Source organism: Aulonocara sp. 'chitande type north' Nkhata Bay, linkage group LG18 (genome assembly GCF_057382095.1).
Source record: "Aulonocara sp. 'chitande type north' Nkhata Bay isolate Kocher_YH1m ecotype deep benthic linkage group LG18, A_spYH_male_GT1.1, whole genome shotgun sequence".
Lineage (NCBI taxonomy): Eukaryota > Metazoa > Chordata > Actinopteri > Cichliformes > Cichlidae > Aulonocara > Aulonocara sp. 'chitande type north' Nkhata Bay.
Window position 1 is genome coordinate 32938585 of NC_141361.1, and position 27324 is coordinate 32965908.

General features: G+C 46.1%; 1 protein-coding gene across 1 annotated transcript; it reads left to right on the plus strand.

Annotated features, from left to right (window-relative positions):
• Nucleotides 1-10450: 10450 nt before the first annotated feature.
• On the plus strand, nt 10451-27051 carry ipmkb (inositol polyphosphate multikinase b). Its single transcript, XM_086272190.1, has 6 exons — nt 10451-11634; nt 15548-15633; nt 17357-17453; nt 18001-18173; nt 23135-23216; nt 23707-27051. The coding sequence occupies exons 1-6, from the start codon at nt 11418-11420 to the stop codon at nt 24459-24461; spliced, it is 1410 nt and encodes a 469-aa protein (XP_086128316.1). The 5' UTR covers nt 10451-11417; the 3' UTR covers nt 24462-27051.
• Nucleotides 27052-27324: the final 273 nt, after the last annotated feature.

Consider the following 27324-nt stretch of genomic DNA (forward strand, 5'->3'; position numbering starts at 1 on the left):
TTTTACTCTAAACTGTAAAACTGTTATTTGTTAAAGGATGTGCCAAAGGGTGTAAATTCTGCAGCCTGGAGGAGCTGGAGTGTGGTTCGGTGGTACATTTAGGTAATCTCACTGAACATGCTCCTGTGACTGGCCAGCAGCCAGTAGAAAGACATTAATGGCTGCCCTTGAGCCTGGTTCTGCCAAAGGTCGCCCTGTTCAAAGGGGGTTCTTCCTCCGCAGGCCACCATAGTGTGTAATGCTCAAATATCTTCTTTCTGCCTGGCTTCACCAAGTATTTAGCACTGACTCACTGCTTCAGTCTTTCTCTTCAGTCTATATTAGTTAAAACATCTTTAACCTCGACGCTGTGTAATAGTTAATATGCGAACACAAGGGTCATCTTTTATATTGAAGTTACAGGAACCCGATGAATAAATCCCACTTGGGCCTCTGTGTTGATAGACACGAAATGATGCTAAATTAGAGACGTTATGCAAGCCTACAGCATAAACACTCTCAGGGTGCCATTACCAAGAGCCTGGCCTGGACAGCATTTCTTAAACTGTTTAGGAAATGTTTAGGATGTTCATGTTTAGGAAATTTGGGGCCAATTACAGTGATAACATGAACTTTCCAACTGATACGGGTAATTGTCAGCATGATTGGGACCCTCTGAAATTATACAGGAAGATGCACAAAATCTCTTTTTCCATCTCTTTCTCAAGAAAGACAGCGACGATGTTAAACCCTCAGATATTTCAGAATGGGAATGGAATGAGAAAGGGGTTTATTGCCAAATGTTGAGCAGGTTTACAACATTAGGAAATTGCTGCGGTGCTTCAGTGCAAACATAGTGTCATAAATAGCACTTAAATAGACATGAAAAAATAAAAGTAGGGATAAGAATTAAAAGTGCTACGTGGAAAGATATGTGCATGAGATATACATGAGATATATACATGAGAATAAGAATTAAGAGTACTACGTAGAAAGATATATACATGAGTGCAGGTGGTGATCAGTGCCAAACATGGAATGATGCAGTGACACAGCGTAGGGTCATGTGTTAGTGGTGGGAACAGTCATATGGTTATTGTTCATGTGTCCGACAGCAGAGGGGAAGAAACTGTTCTTATGGCGAGAGGTTCTGGTGCGAATGGACCGGAGCCTCCTGCCTGAGGGGAGCAGGTCAAACAGACTGTGTCCAGGGTGAGAAGGGTCAGCTGAGATCCGGGCTGCACGCCGCAGAGTCCTGGAGGTGTACAGGTCCTGCAGAGATGGGAGTCTGCAGCCAATCACCTTCTCAGCAGAGCGCACAACACGCTGCAGTCTCTGTTTGTCCCTGATAGTGGCTCCAGCGTACCACACGGTGATGGAGGAGGTGAGGATGGACTCGATGATTGCGGTGTAGAACTGCATCATCGTCCGTGTTGGCAGGTTGAATTTCTTCAGCTGCCTCAGGAAGTACATCCTCTGCTGGGCTTTCTTGATGACGGAGGTGATGGTGGGCTCCCACTTCAGGTCCTGGGTGATGGTGGTACCCAGGAAGCGGAATGAGTCCACAGAGGTGATGGGGGTATCAGTCAGGATGATGGGGGGGAGTGGAGCTGTGTGCTTCCTGAAGTCCACAATAATCTCCACTGTCTTCTGGGCATTCAGCACCAGGTTGTTGTGGCTGCACCAGGACACCAGACGTTCAACCTCCCTCCTGTAGGCAGACTCGTCCCCGTCCGAGATGAGTCCAATAACGGTGGTGTCATCTGCAAACTTGATTAGCTTGACAGACTGGTGGGTGGAGGTGCAGCAGTTGGTGTACAGGGAGAAGAGCAGAGGAGAAAGAACACAGCCCTGAGGGGAGCCGGTGCTGATGGTCCGGGAGTCCGAGACATTCTTTCCCAGCCTCACATGCTGCTTCCTGTCCGTCAGGAAGTCAGTGATCCACCGGCAGATGGGGTCAGGCACATTCATCTGGGAAAGCTTGCCTCGGAGATGGTCTGGAAGGATGGTGTTGAAGGCAGAGCTGAAGTCCACAAACAGGATCCTGGCGTAGGTTCCTGGGGAGTCCAGATGCTGCAGGATGAAGTGTAGGGCCATGTTGATGGCGTCGTCTACAGACCTGTTGGCTCTATATGCAAACTGCAGGGGGTCCAGGAGGGGGGCCGTGAGGGTCCTGAGATGGGAGAGAACTAGGCGCTCAAAAGACTTCATGACCACAGATGTCAGAGCCACGGGTCTGTAGTCATTTAGTCCAGTGATCCTAGGTTTCTTGGGGACAGGGATTATGGTGGAGGACTTGAAGCAGGCAGGCACATGACATGCCTGCAGTGAGGAGTTGAAAATGCCAGAAAACACTGGGGCCAGCTCGTTTGCACAGTGTCTGAGGGTGGCAGGAGACACGCCGTCTGGGCCGGGAGCTTTCCGAGCATTCAGGTTCTTAAACTGCTTCCTCACATCTGCTTCATGAATATGAAGAGTTGTGGTGGGAGGAGGTGGTGTGAAATCCTCTTTTGTGTGGGGTGAGGAGGGGGGTGTTGTAGGTGAACGGTTTGAAGGTGGTGATGGCTCTATGGAGGGGGGAGAGGTGGGGGAATGAGTGTCCAAAGTGCCTCTATTGTTGGGGTCGTTGGAGGTGTGAAGGCTGCCTGATGGCTCGTCAAAACGGCAGTAGAAGTTGTTGAGGGTGTTGGCCAAGAGCAAGTCATCAGTGGAGTGGGGGGTTTTAGGCTTGTAGTTGGTGATATTCCTAAAACCTTTCCACACAGAGGCCGAGTCATTCTCTGAGATCTGCTGCTGCATCTTCTCAGAGTGCTGATGTTTAGCAATGTCCACTTCTTTAGTGAACCTGTACTTGGCCTCTCTGTAGCAGTCCCTGTCTCCGCTTCTGAACGCCTTTCTCTTTTCCAGCCACAGCTTTTTGAGTTTAGGAGTAAACCAGGGTTTGTCATTGTTATAACTCACCCTGGTGCGTGATGGCACAATGCTGTCCTCACAGAAGTGGATATAGGAGGTGACAGTGTCCGTAAACTCGTCCAAGCTGTTAGAAGCAGCCTTCATTGTGTCCCAGTCTGTAGACTCCAAACACGTGCGAAGCTCCTCCACAGCCTCGTTGCTCCACAGTTTTTTGGTCCTCACGACAGGTTTGGAGAGCTTCAGCCTCTGTCTGTACGCGGGGATTAGGTGGATCATGACGTGGTCAGAAAGTCCGAGTGAAGCGCGGGGCACCGCGCGATAGGCCCCGCTGATCGTGCTGTAACAGTGGTCTAATGTCCTCTCCTCTCTGGTCGGGCATTTAATATACTGCTTATATTTCGGAAGCTCATGGCTCAGATTGGCTTTGTTAAAGTCCCCAAGAGCAATGATGAGAGAGTCCGGGAATGTCCGCTCCGTGTGGAGAATCTGCTCCGCGAGTGCGCACTGAGCTGCCTGCGCATCTGCGTCTGGCGGGATGTAAACAGCGGCCAGGATGAATGAAGCAAACTCCCGCGGAGAATAAAACGGTTTGCAGTGAATAAAAAGATATTCCAGAGAGGGAGAGCAGTGCTGAGCAATCACTGTTACATCTGTGCACCAGCCACTATTGATGTAGAAGCAGAGACCTCCACCTTTGGACTTACCGGAGAGAGCGGCCTGCCGGTCCGCGCGCAGCAGATGGAAGCCCTCCAGCTTGAGCGCGCAGTCTGGGATGTTCTCACTGAGCCACGACTCCGTAAAACATAAGACACAGGAGGAGGCAAAGTCTCTGTTCATGCTTCTCATCAGGGCCAGTTCGTCAATCTTATTGCCGAGTGAGCGTACATTAGAAAGGAAGATCCCAGGAAGAGCAGTTCGCAGTCCGCGTCTCCTCAAACGCACGAGTGCGCCGGCTCGCTTCCCTCTCTTTCGGCGTCTCGCTTTCCTGGTCAGAGTCAGCAGTAAATCTGCCGCAGATGCGACAAATATTGGAAATAAATCCACAGGCGTTGTAGTCCTGTAGTTAAGGAGCTCTTCTCTGGTGTACGAGTATCCAGAGGAGTGCCCAGACACAGAGAAAATGCACAAAAACAAAACAAAAGTAACGCACTGAAGCACCAGGGCGACCATCCGCGGCGCCATATTTCATGACTTACTGGCTTTTTACAGGTTGTGTGCCAAGGAAAGAAAAAGCCTCATACTTTCTCACACTCTGAGCACAAAAAGACGATGTTGTTTCGATTCTCCAAAGCCACAAATGTACTTAAGTTGTATAAAACCATCGCAAACTACAGACACAAACTAGAAGACGTGCGAATACTCTAGCCTATACTGACAGCGCTGAAACAATCATCTAATACAAGTCCTGCATTCAAAGTGTTACTTTAAATACAAGTATTAAACATAATAATAATAGTATTGTAAATGTATTACAGTTTTACTCACTGCAGAAAAAATACCCGCTGTGACTCTAAGTCTCTATTATATCCTTATTGTATCATTACTCATTCAAAACTGTAAAGTAGGTTTTTATATTTGATGCAGATTAACCAAAAATATACACATTTATAATGGATTCATCTGCTGATTATTTAACTTTAAAACAAAACGCAGCAAGCGGCGGCAGGCTGCGTCCTGGCTGGTCGCACCCTGGGGGTCCGCATGGGCACTGGAAAAGTCTGAACCTCCTCCACTCCCACGCCACCGGGGAACGCCAGTGGGGGTATCGGCAGCGTCGGCCAGGACCGGATCAGAACCACCAGATTCAATCCTTTGCATCCGGCGCTCGATCCGGTCCTGGAGTTCATCCCGCTGGCTGCGAGACACTGTGGCCTGCTCCCGCTGCACCCACCAGCTCCATCCCTGGTCTGCTGTGCCCTCCTGCTTGGTTTCGGCACCACTGTAATCATCAGACGACAGACCTGTCCACATTTTTATGCTTTTCAGCATCATCTTTTATTCTCTCACGGTTGCTGTACACAATACCCAGCTGCAGCTTGCAGCCACACACATCAACAACAAACATGACATCGGTCCGAGCACAGACTTTAAGCCGGCGAGGCGTGATTGTGGATCCCGCTTAGGTGCATCCACCTCCCCTGCAGCGGCTCCACAGACCACGCCCCGCCACAATGGGAATCACACTCTTTAGCCTCCCCGGAAAAGTCTATGTCTGGGTGCTGGAAATGAGAGTCCGTCTGTTAGTCAAACCTCAGATACAGGAGGAGCAGTCCAGGTTTTCATCCAGGTCACGGAACACTGGAGCAGCTCTTTATCCTTTTGACGATACTTCAGGGTGCGTGGGAGTTTGCCCAACCAGCCTACACGTGTTTTGTCGAGGTGGAGAGGACATTTGATTGTTCAGTTTGGAGTATTCTGTGGGAAGTGCTTTGGGAGAAAGGGGTGTCTGGACTGTTGCTACCATCCGTTGGATCCTTATACAACCATTGCAAGAGCTTGGTCCACATAGCCGGTAAGAAGTCAAACTTGTTCCTGGTGGGTGTTCTTCAACATGGACAGGATTTCTAGGAATAGCCAAGTGGCAGAAGGCTTCCACTTGGGTGGTCTCAGACTCTCGTCTCTGAGATGTGGCTCTGTTGATATCATCAGGTGGTGGCCTACAGCTTACACTGGAGCAGTTCGCAGTCAAGTGTGAAGGGGTGTATTGAGAATCCAAGCACCTCCAAGTCTGAGGCCATGGCCCACTCTGGGTCAGGGACGAGTTGCTTCCCCAAGTGGAAGAGTATCTCGGAGTCTTGTTGACAAGTGAGGGGAGCAGGAGATTAAGAGGTAGATTGGTGCTGCAGCTGCAGTGGTGCAGACGCTGTACCGGTCGGCCGTGGTGAAGAGAGAGCTGAGCGTAAAAGCGAAGCTCCCGATTTACCGGTCGATCTACGTCCCTACCCTCACCTATCGTAACAAGCTATGAGGAGTGACCAAAAGAACAACACAGTGGATACAAGTGGCGTAAATGAGCTTTGTCTGAAGGGTGGATGGCCTCTTCCTTAGAGACTCTCCGCAGGTTAGTGCACGCTACACTGGTCAGGTTGCAGTACTGTGATAAAGTTTGCAGTAACACTCTATGGCTGTATCCCAATTCAGGGTCTGCAGCCTTAAAGGCCGCATTTCAAGGCCGATTACGTCACAGCGGCGCGCCGAAGGCTGTCCCAATTCAAAGGCTGCTTGAAATGCGGCCCTGAAATGTGTCCTTCATTTCCCTGAATTTTAAGGCTGTGGCAGTGTAGACTTCGTGGTCCCATATATCCCACAATTCATAGCGCGGCAGTCGGTGTGGAGAATTCTGCCGCAGACGGCAGAAGCGGAGCGGCCGAAGAGTAAACTGTGAAAAGTAAGTACTGAATATGATGTCACTTATTTATGTGCAAATGTTTAATAACGAAGAACATTAAACATTACTGTTGGCCACATGTCGGCAAAGTCATGTGACATTAGTGACGTTTGTACTAACTTGGTTTTAAAGCCTTTAAATATACGCCGTTCAATAGCTGAGCTTAATCCTACAGAGAATGATCAAAGCTCATGTAGAAACAAACAAATGAACAAAAGATTTTCTCCTTCATTTCTGTCACACAAAGCTGTATGACACGTTTCCAGCTGTTAGTATCATGGTTGCTAGGCAACCTGGGCAGCGCAACGGAGGCTAGACCGTCCCATTTCACAAGCCTCGCACTTCCGGCCTTAGCGGTCTTTGAGTACGCGGCCCTTGAGGATCGTTGAGGCTGCGTACTTTAAGGCTGCAGACCCTGAATTGGGACACAGCCTATGTTTAACTGGTGCAGAGAAGCTGTAGTGTTCACAGTCACTTCTAGGTTACATCAAGAGTAGCAGACATTAAATCAGTCAATTACACCTTTATCCTAGCTTTGTACAGTCTGGAGGGGAAAAATCTTCCATAAACATCAGGTAACATTGGCTTTTTTCTTGTTTCTTTTTGGCATTAAAACCATTTTCAGTGGAATTGCATGTGGATCAGGAATGTCAGTGGAAAAGAAACTTTCCTGCCACTGATATTGCCCCCCTAAACAGTTTGAGTATCTACTGCCTCAGCCACCCCCACACCAATTTCAACTATACTGATATAGCACTAGTTCACAGCAGCCATGTCAAGGTGTTTTATGTATCAACCCAGGAATATTAGAGAGAAATCCCATCAATCAGATGATCTATTGTGAGCAGCAGATGGCAAATCTGGGCTGAAAAAGCTCCATTTGCAGTAGATAAAACAGGAGTGTAACCATGCTCAGGGAGGGGCAGCGAGCTGCTGTGATTGGCTGGGTGATAAGGAGAAAGAGAAGACGGAAAAAAGGAGCTTAGTGAGACCAACAACAACAAATATGAACACACCCAAACTAACACCGATGCCGGGAACTCCTCAGAGTGATTAGAAAAGAATTTCTCCCAAATTCATTTTACAGCAGGACAAATGTCCAAACTCAGAGTCTCTGTCACGAACAAGCCGCCGTGCTTTAAGCTTGACAAACATGCGTCCTCTGTAGTTAAATCTAGTTTTGACCAACTACGTCTAATCTCTAAAGCCAAACCAAGTAGGTTTGGGTCTATTACTCCAATTCTCTCTGACCTACGCTGGCTCCCATTAAAGATCACATTGATTTTAAAATCTTATTGCTTACTTTTAAAATCATAAATAATACCGTGCCTAGCTATCTTACTGATCTTCTCAGCCTGTATATTCCTAGTAGCGCACTGAGATCATCAGACCAGTTGCTCTTGGTGCAACCTACCGTAGGTCACGGCTGAAGACCAGAGGTGACCGTGCTTTCCCCTCAGTTGCACCTAACCTCTGGAACAACCTCCTACAAGCTGTTTGCACATCTGACTCAATCCAGACTTTGGTTTAGCCTTCCCGGCTATCTAGAGTACGCTTCTTGTAAGTGTACTCTTATGCAAGCCCTTTTCTTCTGTTTTGTTGAACAATGTTTTGTACTGATTTTACTTTATAAGTTTTATTTTGATATCTGCTTATGCTTGGTTAATCAATGCTCTCCACCTGCTAGCTTATTTGCATTTATATTTTGCTACTGCTTTCACTGGACCTCTGGTTTTAAATGTGCTATACAAATAAACTTGTATTGTATTGTAAACCTACAGAGTGGTCATACCAGCATTTTATTTGACTTATTTAACTTTGTTTCTCCATAGAGTTAATTATTAAATTAATTGATTGACCATTTTATAAGACACTGTATTTACTCTCCTCCTGTAGTTTGTGTATGAGTTAAATCTGGGTGCTGCAGAGATCTGACTCCTATCTACATGTTAGAAACAAACGAGTAACTGCATGATGGAGGATCACATTCTTTCGTTTATCAAATCCATTTAATGTGATCCAGCCGCTGCTGTTGAAGAATAAGCCACAGGAAGTGTCAGCAAACACGTCCACCTTCTCATGGATTACCGACTACCTAACAGACAATATGAGAATGTGAGAATCAAATCAAATCAAATCAAATCACTTTTATTGTCACATCACATGTGCAGGTACATTGGTACAGCACATGTGAGTGAAATTCTTGTGTGCGAGCTTCACAAGCAACAGAGTTGTGCAAAATACAATAATGTAAACAAGCAAAATACAAGAATGGCTACATCTGAAACTAATAAATATATGTAATATATAATAGTATATGCAAAAAAAAAAAAAATTCTGGATGTGTATACTAAATATTTTTCTACGTGTGTGTGTGTGTGTGTGTGTATACACATATTTTACAATTTAAATAGAGTAAACAATAAATAAAATATATAAAAATATACAGAGTTGAGACATGTGCAGAATGTCTCAACAGGGCAGAGCTCTGTCCTGCCTGTGCAGGACAGGAGCTCCACAGTGATGTGTGTCTCCACCTACAAGAATGGTGACTGACTTCAGAATGAAGAGGACAAATCGTGTCTATCCTGAGGCAGGATGCTGATGTGGCACAATGACAACAGGCTAAAAGGAAGACCAGCACAGAGGCTCTGCTGGGGGAACAGCATCATAGCTGGTGACACCTACAGACAGACTGAAGTGATGGCTATGTGTTCATGTGACTGGCTGCACACTGGAAACATTTGAAGCTGTGGTGGAGAGGAGGTCATTATGCAAGCTTTCGACCACCCTCTGCACCACTTACAGCAGGCAGCAGAGGACCTTCTCTGACAGACTGATGGAGCTCCACTGTGACAAGGACAAATACATTAAATCTTTTATACCTTAAGCAACTCATCTGTTCTCTCCTCCACACAGTTGTCATTTATAAGTTTGCTTTACAAACGTGGACATTACAGCTTGCAGGTGAATCTTCCCCTTTTAGTACAGCTAGCCAAGTAGCAAAGATCCACTTACTGCTAAAGACAGAGAGTGAAAGTGAACATAAAACCCATTGTTGCAGCCAGAGGCAGCGTAAAGGTGATCCCTTAAACTGATGTGTAGTTTTAGTGTCCTTATTTTCCACTGGGTTATCAATTCTGTCACTAGTTAGCTAACATAAGCTAATATAAGTCAACCAACCTGGTGAGGTAACATGTTGTACTTACAGGAGATAAACTTTAAACACTTATTTCTTAAATCCAGCTTCACAGACAGAGTTACATCTATGTCAGTGTTTCAGAGCAGGGCTACATGATGTAAACAAGCCTTTATATGTTTGGTGTTTCATGACTGCACTGTCACAGCTCTGATGACTCTCCACTCCACGTGCATTCTGACTTTCATTCTTCTTCTCTCCAGAGCGTACCTCCACCTCTCTGGACGCTCTTCCACCTCTCCCTACGGATCATAATGTCACCTGCAAACATCATAGTCCACAGAGACGCCTGCCTGACCTAATCTGACAGTCTGTGCAAAGAGGAAGGAGCTCAGAGCAGATCCCAGGTGTGATCCCACCACCACCGTGAACACCTCACCACTGTCTCTCTGGCACCACCCTCACATATATCTCTGCCACTCCTGGCCTCCTCATGCACATCCTTACAGACACAGTGAAGCTCTTTCTGACCTCCTCTATAATAAACACCATATCTGTAGTGCTCTTTCTCAGCATGAAGCCACACTGCTGCTCACTGATCATCACATGTTCAAACTACTTGTTATATGTTTGCTGTGCCCAAATAAAGTGTATCTCATGTCATTACTGACTTATTTAAGCTAAAGGCATATTATTTTATACAGTTCGTTTTCTCTGTCCCATTATGTTCACTTCAGATTTGTTCAGGTTTTATGTGAGTCTATTTTTTTATTGTGATTTTGATCTTTTGTACTGTCTTCTTCAAACCACGTTCTAACTATTTTGGGGTTATACAAATACAGTTTATTTTTAGACTCGCAGTAATATCTGATTGTAACCGAAACACTGACACGCTTTTTATATGTAGTCACGTAAGAGTAAAATGTATTTCACGGAAAATGCAAATGAAGGCACGTGCTGTCGTTCGTGGATGAAAATTGATGGTTTTGCGACAGTACTGGCAAGTGTCGCAAACGTGTGGGAGGCTTTGAGCTGCTCGTTACGTAGAGGCTGCCGCCTACACTGACCTGGATATCTGTGGCCGAGGAAGGCTCTGCCGACCTCGTTTCATATCAGTGCTTTAGGACTGCGGCACAGCGCGCGGACCTGTTTGCAGCTGCAGGGCCCTCGTGCTGAAGGCTTTGAACAGCAGCGGTGTGTCCGCGAGGACGGACTGTTAGCAGCCTAATGGGCTGGATCGATAACAAGGCCGGGCTGAGGACAGTTATCGTGTCATGTCTGTGTGTCTCTGATCACGCCGCGTGTCCGACTCGCTGCTGCGTGGAACAGGGTCTCTGTGTCGTGCACCTCCGTTTACTCCGACATCAGTATTTACTTCTCTGAAGCAAGGAAGTGGAGCTGGCGGAACTCGGAGAACGTGAGACCGGAAGTTGTGTGACTTGACCGCCATAATAAAAGCCCTAAGAAGTTTTGTTTACGCTTATAAATGGCTTCTGGGGTTAAACAGAGGAGTACAACTGGAACAAAACTACAGCCAACTTGTCATTTGTAAAATAACGTTTAGTCCTTTGCCAGTGCCGTGTATCCCGAATGATCTATCCACGTTGGTCGGCTTTATTTTGGAGTGTGCGAGCGGAAGTCGCCCTTGGCTCTGCGTGCGCTGACACTGGTAGGAAGTGGGATGTGGCCAGGATGTATTTATGCTGCTGTCCGAGATGTGAGAGTCAGTAAATCAGCTCTGCCTTTAGAGCCCGTGTTCCCCGGCGCTCACAGCGGGGGTACGCTCACTGACGCTGCCCGTCAGCGTGGTTCGTGTCAGGGGTCGAAGCAGCGGCCGCAGCCGCTGTGCTGTCCCCGCCTGGACGGCACCGTGCCCGGGAACAGTTTGTTGAATTTGCGCGTGGCTGTAGCCTGAGCTTTACGTAATGACAGCATGTGAATGACACGTTTGGCTTGTGACTTTCTTGCCCAGCACTGCACATCCACGGTTTTAAACACATGTCAAGAACTCAGCCTCAGATGATGATGGAGTCCTCTGTCGCGCTGGCCCACAGCTCCTCCGCGGGTGGGGTGACCTCTCGGCTCCCCGGAGGCGCACCCCCTAAAGAAAAGCCCGGCCAGCCACCTTCAGGGCTCCAGAGCCAGGCTCACCTGAACGGCTGCGTCCCGCTGTCACATCAGGTGGCGGGTCACAAGTATGGAGTGGATAAAGTGGGTAAGTCAGCTGCGGACACGACTCTGATCACCCTGCACTTACAGGTCCTGCCACAGAACCACCTCTGTGCTCGCCTTCGTGTGACTTCATGTTAGCTGGTTATTCAAACGGAGATCTGACTTAATCCTGACAGGTGTTAACGCACCTTTACATGCAGACACTCACTCCTTTGTTTGTCCTCATAGAATCCGCGCTCACCAAAGAAGAGACATCAACTGTTTAGCAGACGTGTGTCTAATGTCCATGTGTGCAAACAGCGAACTTACACACTGGACCTTTTTTCAGTGTTTCCATGATAGGAACACATGTGTCAGTTTCTCTTTGCAGTTCTCTCTGTGCTTTGCAAACGTCGCGCTCTACAGTATCATTTGGAGAGTTCGTTGAAATGCCAAAATTCAGAAAGTTGTCCATCGTCCCGCTTGCTGCAGTGTAGGGGTGAGCGTTATACACTCAAAATTATAGCACAACATTTCAGGAAAACATATTTTCTGTATGTGTGATTAGGGATGGGTATTGATAAGATTTTCACGATTCCGATTCCATTTTCGATTCTGTTTAACGATTCGATTCTTTATCGATTCTTTTTAAAAAAGGAGAACACTAAGGTCGATTAGCTTAGAACTTTGTTTTATATCTTCTCTTTGAACAAGATAGAAATTTAGGAGTAACATGGCCTTACAAACCCAACAGTGAGATCTTAATGATCCAGCCTACGGCTCTTCAATGGGGCGTCCCAGGGTCCCCAGGAAAAAAAATGTAAATGTAAAATAATAAAATAAATATTCTCCTGTAGCAATAACAAAGTGTAACATAAATTATTCTGTAGCAATTACACAAGAATATCCAGTAATGTCCCTGCCTACAATTAAACACATTCACTTACCGAAAATCGGGGGCATCTGCTGTGGCAAATGGGTTCAAGCCTTTGACCACAAACTGAGTCTCTGCTCGGTGACATTCGTCTATCCTGGCCTGAAAGGAGACGCTGCCGGTAGACTGCAGCGAGAGCTGCCAGCATCTGAGCCAGCCAGACTCTGTCTCTCTCATCATGGTCACTAAATGCACAGTAATGGTTTTGTAATAAGGCAGATCGCGCTAACATAATATGCACTGTTGTTGATTATTTACCTGCCGCATTAACGGGAGAGGACGTGCAAACGTTACCGCTGCTGCTGGGTTGAGATTCACGAGTCCGGAGCGGAATTAAAAACACGACATTCATTTAAGGTCATCGTGTGTTTTGTGAGCAAATGCTTTTGCATATTCGTAGTGTTTCCTCCCTTAAATGAAACATCCACTTTGCAAGTATTGCAAGTTGCCCTGTTGTCATCCGTTCTCGTAAAGTCTAACCAAACTTTTGAGCGTTTGAGCTGCTTACGCGCCGTGTTTCCTGCCAGGTAAATGACGCTCCGCAACGTGATGACGTCATTCGGGGGGACTGGAATTGATAAGGGAATCGTTTGCAAAAATGGCAAACACTTCCAAGGAACTGAAACAGTGGGAACCGGTTCTCAACAAGAACCGGTTTTCGATACCCATCCCTATGTGTGATACAATGACTGGAGAACACTTTGATGATGGTTGCAGGCAGAAGCATTTATAAGTGTCAGCATCCTCCTTTCCCAGTGACTTACTGTCACCAATGACATATTTCCTAATTTGAAGTATGAATCAAGTTCCCAGCAGGGTCATAGTGCAACAGTAGTGACACAGCGTGAGTCAGCTGTAGACACAAGTGTAGCCTGAGCAGTTTTGTTGTTTTTAGGTGTGCAACTACTGCTGAACACTTCAGCTTGAGCTCGACTCTGAGATACCTGGACTTGTCTTAGTGTTGTCAACACATGGGATTACTTTACCAGTGTTATCAGGGTATGAAAGATGTGTACCTGTAATACTGGAGACACTTTTATATGACACAGTTACAGTCAGACAGAAATGGATGGATTTTGATTAGTTGCCAGCTTCACACGAATCAATATGACTGTTGATAGTATTATTACAAATATATCCAACAGAGTAATTGTAAAGGTGTCCCACAGCCTGTTTCACAGCAATGGTTGTGCAGCGGTCTTTGATCACGTAGCCCACAGGCATCGTACAGCCGCGCTCTGTCCACCTGACGTAGTCGCGTCTTCACAGCTCCATCACTTTGAGATTTTGCTTTAAGAAAGACGTTTTTCATGCAGCTGCACGTCTCTTGTCAGTTCAGCTTCTCTCTGTGTTCCTCATTCATCACTCCATATCTGCTGCTGTGTGGTTTCACAATCACCAAATATTTGAGATTGGCTTCTTGCAGCCTGAAACATTGTGCTTGAGAACCTCCTGCTCTGGATGAGTACTGAGAGTACTTTATTTATTTATTTCCTGTAAATCAGACGTTTATCTGTTTATTGGATTATTATTTAGGTACAAGGGGCAAAATCCCATCACTAGATATCAGTACATTGCAGATTGGCAGTGAGTGTATGCTGTCAGTCTGCTGTTTACCTCAGCTGTCAATATGTGTCCACGTCTGTCTGCCCTGAAGGAGGCTGTAAAACTCTGGAGTCAGTGAAAGTGTCCAGCGACAGCGATACTGAGCACTGCTGTTTTTGCAGCTGTTAGCTGACAGTGGCTCTAACATCACTGGAACTCTCATACGATACGAGTGTATTCAAGCTGTTTGTCAGAGGAAGAGTGTGATTCTCAGGACTCAAGCCTGACATAATGTTAGCTCCGAATCAGATGTTGTTGTTTGGCTGCTCACGTTCAGGTGTGTCGGCTCACATGGATGATTTACTGCCAGTCAGTAACTTGTTAATATGGGGAATAAATGAAGATGTTTACGCAGTGATTATGCTGATCAGGCTGGCTGACTCGGATATTTGTTTTAAACAAATAAACAAACAAACATTTGTGTGTGCGTATGAACCTCTTTAATCTGAATATTGTTGTGCACTGTCAGTGAGGCAGCAGAGTAACATCGGCGTGTTCGGAGGTCGAGCAGGTCAGCTGCTGATCAGGTCGGTGGTTCGATCCCTGGCCCCGCCAGTCTGCATGTCAAGTATCTTTGGGCAAGTTACCAACCTCAAGAACAGAATGAATATTAACAAAGAGCACTTAAGCTCCAGCTAACGGGCGTAGAAAAGGACTGCTGCGGCTTTTGACAGTTGTAGAACAAGTTGAGCTTGTATAATCTCCTCCCACTGTGTCTTCAGGCCTCTGCTGCTTCTGTGCTGTTGAAGGTGTTTTTGCAAACGATTCCTCTGCCACTGTCCAGGTTTCAGGTCTGAGCTGCTGTGAACACGAACAACACGAACAGTCTCCATAAGATTCTTCGTCATGACCGGAAATATGTTTGGTTTAAGTGAGGTTTGCATAGACTGTACCACGTGACACACACCCACTGGCTCTGAATTCCCTGAATGCCCTGCCCTATTCTCACAAGCCGACTTAATTGTAGTGAGCTGGAGGGTTAAAAGGACACGTTTGACTGGATGTTTGCATTCTGAATACGTTCTCTTGGCCTGTGTGAAATAGCAGGTCTGTGCACATTTTCTTGATGGTGGTTATTTTCCTCTGTGCAGGAAACAGCCCGTCATTGTCCAAACACAACACATTCCCACCAATAAAATACCAGCAAACTGTAAGAGACTGTGTTTGTGACGTGTCAGAGAGCTCGTATTTGTCATGTGTGGAAATGTGGTGAATCATTAAGTGTTGTACTTTATTTTTCCTCTCTGTGCGTTTCTGTCAAACCTTTGATTTAAGAACTTTATCATAAAGCTCAGTGCTGAATGAATTGTTTATGGTTAAACTGTTAAGGTGTCTTTAAACCGTCGTCTTACTGTGCAGCACCTGGAGCCATCGGCCTTTCACACAGATTATTTTTGTAAGTTTCCACTTTCAGTGCCGTCTTTTGTGTTTCTTGCAGGTATTTTGCAGCATCCAGATGGAACAGTCCTCAAACAGCTTCAGCCTCCACCCAGAGGTCCACGAGAGATGCAGTTTTACAGCATGGTACACACACACACACACACACACACACACACACACACTGTACCGGGTCACATGGTCTCTTTGAAAATGGCCCAAAAAATAAAAACAACATTTATGTCTCAAAATATTGTTTTTAAACTTTGTGTGCTATGCTTTCAAAATAAAACTGGGATATTTTAAGGAGATTAGCAGTAAACATGTTTCTGGTGATAAAGTTAACAGACTTATAAATGCTGCTGAGTAAGTACATGAAGGGCATTAACAGCCTTGTTTTGCACCTCTGCTGTCACAGAGGACGCAGGTTTACAGCGTGAGTCACAGACGAGCACCAGAGTAGCCTGGGCAGTTTTTTGTTTGCTTGGTTTTTTCCCTCCTATATTTCAAGTGTAACTTAGGCTACGTTCACTCTGCAGGTCTTGATGCTCAATTCCGATTTTTTGATCAAATCCGATGTTTTTGTCTGCTCGTTCACAGTACAAATAAAATGCGACAGCAAACGCGCTCTAGTGTGAACGCTCAAGCGCCCGCATGCGCAAAAGAAGACGTCACACACAACGCGCTCTGTTTAGACCCAGAGCAACAGTATTGTTTGACTGATGGCCTTAATATAAAGACTTCGGACTTCACGTTTCCCAGTTTTTGCTTTAAGTTATTTTGTTATTGACATAATAATGTAGATAACCTAATAATGATCCTTGTTGCTGTTTCAGAGGAGCGGTGCTTCAAAGGATAGCTGCAGATTTCTGTCAGAATCTGCAGATTATACAGAACAAATAAAATGTTCACGTTGTTCCCAACAGTTTCACTGGAGGGCCAGGAAGGTTCGCGATGTCTTCTCCGGCGCTGATAGTTGGCGTCCGTCTTGCGTCAGTGACGTAAAAGACGGATTTAATGCGACGTGACCATCAAGCAGCAGTCGCTTTCTGAAACATCAGATATGTATCTGATTCAGGACCACATACGAAAGTGACCCAGATCGGATTTGAAAATATCGGATTTGTGCCGTTCACACTGTCACCATGATGGATATGAGTCGCAGAGGGTCAAAGAAGTCTGATTTGATGTGCTTTCACCTGCAGTGTGAACGTAGCCTTTATGACTTCACACTTGAACTCAACCTTGTGACCTTCAGAAGCTGCACGATGCTGTCTCACAATAAAGCTGAAATATGTTCTACCCAGGCTGTTGGATCTCGGGTGGAGCTGTTTAACCAGCTGCTTAAAGTTCCCCCGGGGTCACCGGGTCAGATGTAGCTCGTGGTCAGTTGAGCCGGTGTTGGATGGATGAAGAATTATCAGTACAGGCAGCCACAGTGAGCTGCTTCACTGTTTTCTTTAGAGCTGTGTCAGGACGGAGTCTGAGGCTAACGTGTGGCTGTCGTTTGACGGGATCCCAGCAGCAGGCCCACACTGACCAGCATCGCTCCCAGTTTCCAAAACTTTACTGAGCTCAGGAAGCAGTGTCATCAAACACATGCTTGCTCTCTGTTTTTTAAACAGTCCCAGTATCAACAGATGTAGCCACCCTTCGCTTCCAGTACACTGACCTCTTTGCACTTACTATAAAGAGCCTGAATATTATTTTCGTCGTGGGAGGCACTAATACCAAAGAAGATTGTTCAGTTCTTTGCTGCACCGTCTTCCTTTTCTTCATGCCGTCCTGAGAGATGATTTTAGTTACTGTAAAAGCTTTGGCAGGTACTTATTCACATAGAGATAAACCATCGTATGGCATTCTGTCCTAGGTTTATGCAGAGGACTGCTGCGATCCCTGTCTTCTCGAGCTCCAGACTTATCTGCCCAGATACTACGGCACCTGGTCCTCTCCTGACAGGCCCAACGGTAAGGCCGTACTGTGGCATCACACAGACAACAGCTAGCATTAGCCGCTACGGACAAAAGACAAAAAAAGCTAATAGTGAGTTTAACTGTCTCCTCTCTGCACACACTGTTTACCTGCGTGTAAGCAAAGATGTCTCAGATCAGCAAACAGAAACCTGAGAGCTTCGGACCCAGTGTACGCTGGGACCTCCAGCTCCAAATACCAGTACAGACACTGACATTTTACTGTAACAGGAAACGGTCAGTCTCTCAGTAAGGATCTGTAGCTGTCCGCAGAGTCAAAGAGAAAACCACTGTATGTTAGAGCCTCGATGAGAGCTGTGAAAGCTTCAGCACGTGATTCGTGTTCATCCTGGTGCATCCAGATGTGATTGTTGGTGTAGGTGTTGCACTGCGGGTGTGTCTTCATATCATTGTATTCTTACATGAGGTAGATTTTTTAAAATAAAACTCACGCTGATATGCCAACAAGCTCCGTGAACGTTCAGCATTTCACCAACAATCAGACAAAACGAGACAAACTAACAGCTTCTGTTGTGACTGACAGACCTGTACCTGAAGCTGGAGGATGTGACTCGTCACTTCATCAAACCCTGTATCATGGATGTGAAGCTGGGCCAGCGGAGCTATGATCCGTATGCCTCACAGGAGAAACGGGAACAGCAGATCAGAAAATACCCGCTGATGGAGGAGATCGGGTTCCTGGTGCTTGGCTTGAGGGTGAGTTTGAGTCATGGTGCTGTGACAGTAAAAGCACGCACAGGCCTGCAGATCAGTCGGTGTGAAAAGTCCAAATGCAGAGTCTTTGTGTGACGAGCCAAATATCCCCCCGAGTGTTTCTGTAGGAGTTAAGAAGGTGAGTAGAAGGTGCAGTCGAATATCACTGGTAACTGTGTGAGCACCTCTCTGAAAGCAGTTTGTGGAGGAGAAACATCAGCAGTGATCTTAGAGAAGCAGCTGTTGCTGCCCATCACTCTGGAAACACCGAGAGAGAACGTTTGGTAATGAGAGGAAACAGCTGCCAGTCGGAGTGGAGGCCCCGGCAAGTTCACCCCAACATCAGTGCACTGCTCCAAAAACCCAAGAGCAACATGGCTGCCATCAGACCTCAGTCAGCATGTTAAATGCTGACATTCATGACAGTGCAGTTGGAAAACGACCAACGCCGCTGTCAGCACGCCGGTGGAGGGAGGACGATGGGCTTGTTCTGCAGGCTGTGGGTCTAATGTGTTGACTGATCTTATGACTCGCACATGTTTCAGTGTCTTTCGTGTCAGAGAAGCTGAAGGTGCTTAGTATGTAAAATGCAACTGTGCATTGACTCGGCTGTAAAAGTTGCATCTTTTTACCAGCACGTTTAGACACCTTTGCTAGTTACATCTGCTAAGACGGCTGCTTGCATGCAAACAAAGAACGTGCATGTAGAAAGGCTGGTGTTGGTTCCAACACAGACTCGCATCTTTATTTTCACAGTATTAGTAAAGCTGATGTCTGCAGGAGGAAATATCTTTGCTGCACAGGGTCACAAATCACTACAATCAGGAAAACGAGTAACGTTTGTCCTGAGAAATGCCGTGGAGTGGACCTGGAAATGGGTTAATCTTTAACCCTGTAATAAATCAGCTGAACAGTGCGTGGCGCTTCCATGTGCATGCACACACAGTCACACCCACTGTCCACACCAAACCAACAGATAAGAGGAACGACAGAGACAGCTTATCTGTTTGAAAGAGAGTCACATAGCGAAACCTTTATCAGGTCGATCAGTTTCCATTACAACTTGTCATCGTCATCATCCGCAGTAGGAGTGCTGGTTAGGGCTAGAGTGTGATAGTGATACAGCCAGCGTTGGGCTTCATGCTCACTCTGATACTGTCCTTTGTTTGTCTTTGAACAGATGTTTAAAAGCATTCATCTGAATGTGCCACACCGCTGAGCTCTGACTCCAGGACTGCATTCAGTGTTTCCACACCTCCAGCTTCTTTGCTGTGGTGTGAATGTGTTGATGATCTTTGCAAACTTGTTTTCACTTCTCCTCTTATTGGTGTGATGTGTCTGGGTCAAAGGCCAGAGAGCCATGAAGTGCAAAGGCCGCCAAACAAGTTTCTAGTGAAGAGCCCACTTGTTCTGTGTCTGGGGCTAATCTGAGGTGAGCATAAAGTACAGAGGCTCATGTAGACTGAACTAATGGTGACACGAAGGTTGGATTTTGGGGCTTTTCCCCAAACTTTCTATTTAGCACCCTTTAACCCTGTAACACCAGCTCTGTCACATTAGATACATTTTCTCCCCTTTGCTTCTGTCTGTTTAAGATCAAATGTAGCAAGAATGAGACGCACACACATACAGAGATGTAAAAAAATGAAATCCCTGTGCGTGATCCTCTGCCAGAGGCCTGGGAGCTTTAGGGTCCTGTGCAGTATCTTTGCTGTTTCTAGGACTGCGTCCTTCATGGTGGAGATCTCAGATGTCGTTCCTCGGATCTGTTGAAGGTCTGGTCCTCATCACCCAATGCAGATCTCGGTAACCAGGGCGACATTTGAGCCGCTATGGCTTCAGTTATGTCTCGCTCACAGTGGATACAGACGGCCGGTCGGTTTACAGGGTGAGAGAGGTTGCGGTATGAAAGAGGGGAAGGATACGTGTGATTCAGTGCTGAGACGTCATGAATGTGTTTTGCAGAAATGAGTAATAAGTTTCTAGATGATGTGAAGAGTGTTTAGCATCGACCGATGGGCTGACGGAGCAGCAGCTTTATAGCTCCACACCCTTTGTAAACGGCTCATAAAATGTGATGTCTGCATGTGGACTTTAGCTGAGTGCTCAGTGTTTATCATGTGGTGTCTGCAGAGAAGGCTTCTGTACAGAACAATGGGACACTGCACAGCAAACATGTCCCAGGGAGCCAAAGAAACCTGTTTGTGTTGGTCTAAAGTATGAGGCTACGCATGTTTTACTGAGGTCAGTTAAACAAACATGTTTGCAGTGTCCATGTGAGTGTATGAGTATCACATGCACTGCCATTTATATAGTTCTTTTCTAATATTACTGAACACTGCAAGAGCAGTTTCCATCATACAGCCCAGTTTGATCTTAGGTGGGCCGGACCAGTGAGAAGCTCCACACATAATAGATATTTTTTAATATAAGAAAAAGAATATGTCTCGGTTTATTTTGGTAAGTAAATGAAAGAAATCTGTCAGCACCACTCTTTAGGCTTAAACTGTAAGTAATAAAAGTGTAAACTTTAGATAACATTATTTATGCCTGAACTGGAGATTCATTCTGGAATTACAGAAATCTAATTCCTAATGGCTCTGGTGTAATATGAATGGGGAAGGTCTGGAGTAGGGATACAGATGTTGCTTGAACCCATGTTGGCCCCGCCCACTAATATTCAGGTTGAAATGGGGAACACGGCTAACGAGGAAAGGCAATAAATAATTCACCACAGCTCATTCTCCCAAACGTTAAACTTCGGTTAGAGCAATAACAACAGCGTGTTCACAGGACTGAACGTTGGACTTCATCACCAAACGTCATGTCTGTGTGTAGGTTGTTGTACTGCCCTCTGCTGGTGACAAACACCTTAGTGCAGCTTTAAACCAAACACTGATTATTCAGTAAAAATAAAGTTCTATTGTAAAAGCAAAAAGGTTTAAAAATGCTAATCTGGGAAACATTTTACAATAACATCACACTAGTTACACCGTGTACAGTAGGGCTGCAACGATACACAAAATTCACGGTTTGATATTTTTTCGATACAAAAAAATGTTCGTGCCTTTTTAATTTGTCATTTATTAAAATTATAAATATATATTTTAACTCAAAAGTACAGTTTTTAAATTTAATGTTGCTGAAACAAAGTAATAAAAAAATAAATCTATCTGATCGAGGAATCACTCATCTTTGGAAAAGAGAGTTTATTACAGAGAAATGTCTCTTTCAAAATAAAAGCTATACTATCCGCTTCTTCTGGGCTATATTCTCAGCAGCATATTAAACATATCAGGTCCCCATAAGGAGAATCCTGTGCTAACGGCTGTCTAAATGACTCGGGTAAAGTTTGTAGCATGCTGCTTGTTGTTTTTGTCTGCTTCCACTTGTCTTTGCACGAGGATGTCGGAGTAAATGTGCAGTCATATTTGTTGTGTTCCCACTAGTGCTGTCAGCCTTAATCTGAAATGACGTTAACGCCACAACACGGCAAATCTCCGTTAATGAGCTACCCCTGATCGCCCCGTGCGTGGGCCTGGACGGCCAACACGCTAACGAGCTAACTGCGCTAACACACTAGCTCCCACCCATGTAATTGAGCATTGCGTGGCACATCCAACATACTGTTTTACTTTAGTCCATGACGCGCTTACCTTCAGGGTCATACGTCACATGAAAACCAAAATAATTCCAAACGTCAGATCTGAATGAGGGTGGGGGAGGTTCAGTTTGCCATGTTGCAAGGAGCTTAGCTTCTGTCTCGCTAGCTTGCCCTGCGCTCAGTGAATCTGCGTTCGACTACTCCGCCTAGGCTGCACTGTCGAGCGCAGATCCACTGAGCGCTCCACACAGACAGCATCGTCAGAAGGAAAGTTGATAAAATAAATTAAAACTTTTGTATTGTTCGATACATATGTGTACCGAACCGAAAGCTCTGTATCGAACGGTTCAATATCCATACGAGTATCGTTGCACCCCTTGTGTACAGTTATCACTGCTGGTAATCGTCACAGTCATAATCATATGAGTGTTTATGAAAGCCATACTATGGAGGAGTAATGCTGTATAAATGATAAATTAAGCTTTTTCTAATACCTTAGTAATGCTAAAGTTAGAGTGCTCTCTATAGACTGATTCTAAATGCTGTAAACATTCATCAGCATTACAGTGGCGCTGTATGCTACTGACAGGAGCGGTGTGGGTCTGCATCATCACGATCTGCTACCATCAGAGGTTAGCGCACTGATCTGAGGGCGTTCCTGTCTACTTCAGTTGTTTACGTAGAGAGGATGCTGCTGTTTGCTGATCACTCTCTTCCTGATGACGGAAACAGAAGACAGCATGTCTTATTATGCTAAAATAAATCTCTGACAGTTGATTCAGTTAGCTTGGCTCTAAATGCATTTTGAGGGTTGTTTTTAATTTGTGGAATCTTTGTCATGGCTGTCTTGATTTTTAGATTGTAGTGAATCCCCTTATAGTTCATGATCATGGGATTGCAGATGTAAAAGGCTCCCAGCATGCATTGCATGGGTTTGTGGACAGAAATGTCAGTCTGAAAGAGCTGCTCAGTGTTTGAGTCACGGCTCTGAAGCTGTGTCGGTATGTAACTCTGCATTCAGCACATTAACAGAAGCGTCTGAGCTCGAACCACTGCTGCAGAGTTACACGCACGCACACACATTTGTGTAGTTCTGGGCCACTAGGTGGAGGCAGCCTTCAGGTCCCGTTCTCTCATTGGCCCACTGTCTTCAATCAGTTTGAAATCCATCACAAAGTCCTGACCGATCAGGCCTCGTCACAGCTCACAGATGTTGTTGTGCCGTCTCAGCAGGAAGTCCAGGAACATTCTGGTTTGCTGCCAGCTGCTGAATAAGTGACTCTGAGAACAGTGACACTGTGTTTCAAACCAAAACTAATGCAGACGTTTGTTTTAATGTGAGATTTTCTTGTATTCTCAGGTGTACAAGGTGTGCACGGACACTTTCGACTCCTATGATCAGCATTATGGAAGAGGATTGGTTAAGGACACTCTTAAAGATGGTATGTATGTGTGTGAGACTGTATGTTTGATGAAATTTAAACAGGGCCTTTACTCCTCCACGCAGCATGTCCTGAAGCCCATATCATGCTGTAGTTTGTTGAACATGACATTGAATGCTCCTCCACATTCACCCGATCTCAGTGCTGGGATGTGGACGCTGTGTGAGTCTGTGCCAGTCAAAGGCAGGTCTGAAGGAACAAAGGGGCTCCAGCCTGATATTGTTAAACCTCGTTTGTGTCTCTCTCATTTCTTCCTGGAACCTTGTTAAGATTCAAACATGCAAAATAGGATTTTGTACCATTTTTCAGCTGATGTGAAACTTCTGATCGGGCCTGTGTTAGCATGGTGTACATATCAGTGTGCAGCGTGATTACAGTAATGTGTTACAGTGGCACACATAGTGGAGACACAGGCTGCGCTTGAGTTATTGTGTGTTATTGTTATTATTATTGGTGTTATTGTTTTTGAACGTCTTCTCCTGTCCACCAGGCTTGTCTAAATTCTTCCATAATGGAGTTAGCCTGAGGAAGGACGCCGTGGCGGCGAGCATCCGCAGAGTGCAGCGGATCCTTCGCTGGTTCGAGTCCCAGCACCAGCTGACTTTCTATGCCAGCTCCCTTCTGTTTGTCTACGAGGGCCTGCCCTCCTCTGTCTCTTCATCCTCCCTGTCGTCCCTCCTCAGCAGTCCATCCATCAGCCCCACTGTGATGTTAAAAACACCCACGTCTTTGTCATCAGGTGAAGGCGGCACAGAGCGGAAAGTCCGACAGGGAAAGCTGGGGCAAGGAGAGGAAGTGGCCGAGTACAACAACAACAACATCCAGGTGGCAGAGCACTGGGACTACAGCCTGGACGCTGTTTATTCCAATCGCAGGAAAGGTGAGGACGGTCACAGGGGAGACGGTGGTGCTGTGAGCGCCGTGTCTGGAGACGGCGTCTCAGCACCGGGTGAGGAGGACAACTCTGCATGGAAACAGTCGCGTGAGCTGCAACGACCACCTAATGGGAACGGAAACAAATCCCAACTGCAAGAGAAGGATGTGGACAGAGAGGACGGCAGGAGGAGCGGGGAGGAGGCGGAGGACCGAGGAGGCGACGAAACGGAGAGCGGCGCAGGAGACGTGGAGGTCAGGATGATCGACTTTGCTCATGTTTTCCCGAGTGAGAGCCAGGATCACGGCTACATCTACGGCCTGAAGCGCCTGCTGACGGTGCTGGAGCAGATCCTGTGTGATGCAGCGTAGAGCTCGCTCAAACAAACCCCGCCTCCTGCTGAAACGACGAAGCATCATCTCACCTGACTGTGTGTGTGCAGTGGAGGCGACTGGGCAGCTGTGTTCAGCACGACATGCACTAACCAACCCATGAAGGCATTAGGACCTCACACGCCGCGTCTGCAGCTCACTGATGCTCACACAGGGTCACCTGACCTCAGCGATCAGTGGTTTGAGTATCTGATGCCACGGCCAGTGAAACTGTGACGGCACGTAGTGTAAAAGGATGGGAAGGTGTCGACCGTACCTCTGATAACGCTGGCTCTGCGGTGTCTCGCTTTCAAGAGCGAGCTGCAGACCACAGATCCACCCACCACCTCAGTCCTGATGTTTCCGGGCAGCTGTGCAGACGGAGGGATTTTGTTGTTCCTGGATTCACAGGGTCAGGATTGTGGTGACTTCTATGCAGTCTGTCTGTAAACTACCTAAAGCTCCACTGCTCATGCTGACACTTCCTGATCATCTTATCATTCACAGGGCTTAACTGGATTCATTTATGTTTACAGTGTGGCGTCAGATTCCTAAAGCAGGGCTGGAAAGCAGACGTGAGTCAGGGATGAGGCGGGCCTGCTCCACCGTTGTTGTTCATACCACTGTCTAAACATGTCTAACTCAGGTATTTACTGTAAGAAACAGCTTAATGTTAGTGCCACCGTGCTCCTCATCCCGTCTCAGCCATGGCTTGTTTGATCTTGGACACGATCGAGCTCATCGATGTCGACCTCGGCGTTGACCTGTCGTCTTTCACCGTGGCTGCTTCTGTCCTCGTAAACGTCGAGCTGCCATATCATCCTTCCAGACGCCCGTCTGCTTTTCTCTACATTTGGATTTGTCGTGATGACTCCAGTGCCATTGTTCTGTTGTTAGCTTAGGTCAGTGATTTTAAGTTGATCGTGTGAGGAATTCATTTCTAACTGGGTAACAATTGGAAAATCAGCCATTATAACTGTGAAGGGATCGTGTGTGTGTGTGTGTGTGTGTGTGTGTGTGTGTGTGTGTGTGTGTGTGCGTGTGTGTGTGTGTGTGTGCGTGTGTGTGTGTGTGCGTGTGTGTGTGTGCGTGTGTGTGTGTGTGTGTGTGTGTGTATGCGTGTGTGTGTGTGTGTGTGTGCGTGTGTGTGTGTGTGTGTGCGTGTGTGTGTGTGTGTGTGTGTGTGTGTGTGTGTGTGTGTGTGTGTGTGTGGCTGGCTGGCTGGCTGGCTGGCTGGCTGGCTGGCAGAAGGGACGTGCTGCACTGATTAATACACGATGTGCTTGTGGTATAAGCTGAGATGATTCCCTAAGGATAGTTTTAAGATTGTAGGAAAAAGCTCTGTGCGTGATCCCAACTCGTTCTTACACGACTCTCAGCTGAGGGCAGCTTTGTGTTTGTTAGTGCTTTGGTAGGATGGAGCCTGCTGCAGACGACTGTATCACACCAAGTTCAGGCCCCAAAGCTGCTCCGGGTTTTCTTGCAGTCCTTGGTCTTGGTAACGAGGCTAATATTAAAAAAGAAAGCTGGAAATAGTGTTTTAGAAATGGTGATGCAGCTCCGGGAACAGGAAGTCCCCGCTGGATGTGGGCGAGAACGAGTAGTAACAGTCGAAGACTGCTTTTCTTAAAAATGTGACCTTTTGTCACGATCTCAAAGTTTATTTAAATTGTCAACGAGTATTTTTTTATCTCTTGTAAATTCAGTGCTGAAATATCTGCTTCCTGTCTTTTATTTTGGAATCTCAGCCCCTCCTGTCTTTGACCTGGAATGGCAATAATCCCCCTGCTGATATAAGGCAGCGTTCTGGAAAAGCGTTCGGCGGTGCTCGTGATTGATGCTGTTGCGTTGTGTGAACGCTGTGACGCTGAGACCGTCTCGCCTCGGCACCATAACTCCAGCTGAATCACATGACATAAGGAAAATCTCAAAATCCTGATGTTTTGTAAATGAAACTGATGAAATGTGTTTGAACTGTAATGTGAACCAAAAGCAAAGGTTGACACTTTTCTCTGACTTTGCTTCTTTTTTATAATTTCCATTGATTTTAGGTTAATCTCTTAAAGGATGTTTACGGGAATTTTTTTTTTTAAGCGCTGCCTTATTTTCTGGTAACACATCTGGATCATGATCATTGTGGCAGCTTGTGACTCTGGGCCTGCTGTGTCGTGGCTAACTAACAGAAGGGCATTGCTTAATCGTTAACCGAGTCAGGGCGTGTCCCTGGGCCCGGCGTCTCGGTGCAGGCAGGCAGCTTTACCAACATCACGTCCGCTTTGTTCCCAACATGAACCTGATGACACCAGCGTGTTGGTCTGCTAACACTGGTCACAGGTTTGTGACATTTCTCATCTTATTCCTGCTTCACTTTACAGCCAATCAGATGAAGCATATCATATTGTCTCTGTCGTTGTTGTTGTTTTCTTCCTTCACTCATTTGTGCATCGATCTCTTACAGTACTTTAGGTGCAAACTGAAAAAGTCCGAATCACTGACTAAATTGTAACAACAATCTGCCTAATTACCCAAATTTATTCATTTGCATCTCAACTGTAATATAAAGTCAAAGTGAATAAAAACTTTAATCTGCTTTGAGTGCTTGTCTGCTTTTTAAAACAAGACTGCATTGTTCATCTTAAAGAGCTTTACATATGACCTTTGCTCTAACAGGAAGGTAAGATTCAAAATGTTGAAAATAAAGTTGACATATCGAATCAAACTCTCTGTTTAGTGAGTTAGAAGAAGGAAATGTGGATGCAGAGTGCTGTTCTGAATCTCTTCAGGAAAAAGAGCTTCGGTTCAAAGGTTTAATCTGCTCCTGAGCCTCATTTGTTCAGGTATGTTTACATCAGGCTCCAACCAT